The 2,130-nt window shown below is 42.2% G+C and overlaps 1 protein-coding gene across 1 annotated transcript; it reads right to left on the bottom strand.

Moving 5' to 3' along the window:
* Nucleotides 1-338: 338 nt before the first annotated feature.
* LOC144444323 (uncharacterized) lies at nucleotides 339-1,538 on the bottom strand. The gene is made up of 2 exons (XM_078133739.1): nucleotides 1,426-1,538; nucleotides 339-1,232 (listed from the first exon to the last, which is right to left on the bottom strand). Exon 2 carries the CDS (start codon nucleotides 1,185-1,187, stop codon nucleotides 339-341), a length of 849 nt encoding a protein of 282 aa, XP_077989865.1. The 5' UTR covers nucleotides 1,188-1,232; nucleotides 1,426-1,538.
* Between the last annotated feature and the right edge of the window lie 592 nt (nucleotides 1,539-2,130).

Raw genomic sequence — 2,130 nt, 5'->3', positions numbered from 1 at the left:
ACTTGAGGGGTAAGCAACATCGACAGACAATTTAATACAGCTAACATATATCAGGACAGTTTACGAACCCGTACTCCGAACAGTGGATCTATAGTGTCCGTACTGTAGTTCAAAAAAGGAGTTTTTACTTCAATACAAATAACATTTGCAAGCTAGGCGTATTAGCAGTTGTGGTCAAGTGTGGTCATATATATATATACAGGTGCTTTCTTGGCGGGCACCTTTATAAACACGAAGTAAAAAGATGTTCGATTTCAACTCTGGGTTGATTAAATAAATATCACAATATTCAAAATAAATAAAGGATATGATGGCATTGGCAGTGTAATCACTTGAGTTTAGCAGCTGTATACCATATAGTGTAATCTTGCAAGTTCATTTTTAAGTATTGAGACTTCTGCTCTTAATTTCATGTTTTCTTGTTCAAGGAATGCAGCACGTAAAGCAATTTCTTCCTCCTTCGCCCGCCTCGCGTCTCTCGACCGTTTGGCAGCGTCGTTGTTTTTCCTTCGTCGTTCCCAATAAGCCGCGTCTTTCTTTTCCTCAGGGACGGCACGTGCTTTTTTCAATGACGATTTCGCTTGCGAGTCGCATACTGATACTTCTGAAGTGTTCGATGTCTGTGAATGTTGTGAAGTATCGCTGCTCCGTCGTTTACGTAAGAGTGAACTCAATGGAAATTTTAAGTTTGTTAAAGATGACGGAGTCACTGCAGATTCTGCAAGATGGGGGTACATCGGATAGGCGCCATAAGCGGCGACAGCTGCTGCCGACAGTGCAGTCGGATCACCGAAAGGAAACGGTGGAATTCCAGGATGGGAGCCAGTCATAGCAGGTGGATATGAACAAAATTTATACGCCGGATTGACGGTATTGCTTATTTTCGGGTAGCTTAGGTCGAGTGGTTTGTGTGATATGCCGTTGAGCGCATCGCTGAAAGCACGGTGACCAATTGATGTGTGTGGTATTGAGCTGCTTATACTATGCATCACCAAAGGTGTGGCGAGTACGGGTTTCCTATCTTCTGTTGTGCTTGGTCTGTCACGGCCACGCGCATAGTCAGTATCTCGTTGATTAAATCGGTCGAGTTGACGCTCCTCGAGTTCCTCATCTTTTGGTCTCTTCTCCCTCAAAATTAATTTCTCCTCTACACGAGCGGTCGAATCTTCGTCGATAAGGCTTGCCATTTCCTCCTTTGCACGGAATATGGGCTTTTCTTCCCGGCGAATATTCTATAAATAATATTTTAAAAAAAAGACATGCGATGTAAATGTAAGTTGTATGTATACAGGTCATGTGGCGTACCCTTCTATGCACACATGTTGAACAAGTTGAATGGGGTTGTTCAGAAATAGCATAAAAGCATCACACACACTGACTTTGTAATAGTATATCGAGCAAGTCTTGTTAAAAAAAAGTACTCACCGAGTGATGTGAATGGATAGATTAAATTGCTTGTTCGGAACAGATGTGAACGGGTTACAACTAATCGAAATGATATCCAGTAGTCTAGATATGGAGAGACAACTACTTGTGACGCTTCCAAAGCTAACCGATCATCTGAGTGTAGCGACCCAGCGATAATTCGTTTTGTTGCCTTCCCTCCGCTTGTCACTTATGACCCCCAACAATAGCAAACAGCGTGTGACGTCGACGATGTGACCTTCTCACCCGACTGAATTATTATTAATGAGGAGACAACTAATACTTGATTACGACGATTTCGCGACACGTCATTGGTTGTTGCCTCATCGTAGCCCAACCTCCCATCCTATATATGACTCCAGAACACGATGACGTCACCCGCGAACAAGAACAAGATGACGTGGTTGCGTAATCTGCACGCTTTTTTAAAAATAGCCAATTTATGCGAGTAGCTATTGCATTAATTAATTTCATCGTCTAGACACCATCGACACCATGGACTTTGTTACAGAACCCTTGGAACGAGTCATCAAATGAACAAAAAAACAAAAGACGGCTCTCAGACCAGGAATTTAATCAGTTTGTACGGCACTGTAAGATTGTGCTGACTGGCTTTATATCATATTGGAACGTTGATTTCTATAAATAAGTACCGCTGATTGCCGATTGCTGATCATCATAGTTCATTCTCGTGACTTAATTCTA

The sequence above is a fragment of the Glandiceps talaboti genome, chromosome 2, assembly GCF_964340395.1.
Source record: "Glandiceps talaboti chromosome 2, keGlaTala1.1, whole genome shotgun sequence".
Classification (NCBI taxonomy): Eukaryota; Metazoa; Hemichordata; class Enteropneusta; family Spengelidae; genus Glandiceps; species Glandiceps talaboti.
This window is presented reverse-complemented; position numbering and strand designations above follow the sequence as displayed.

Excerpts from the sequence above, each read along its gene's own strand:
- LOC144444323 (XM_078133739.1), bottom strand. The coding sequence starts at position 1,187 with ATGGCAAGCCTTATCGACGAAGATTCGACCGCTCGTGTAGAGGAGAAA.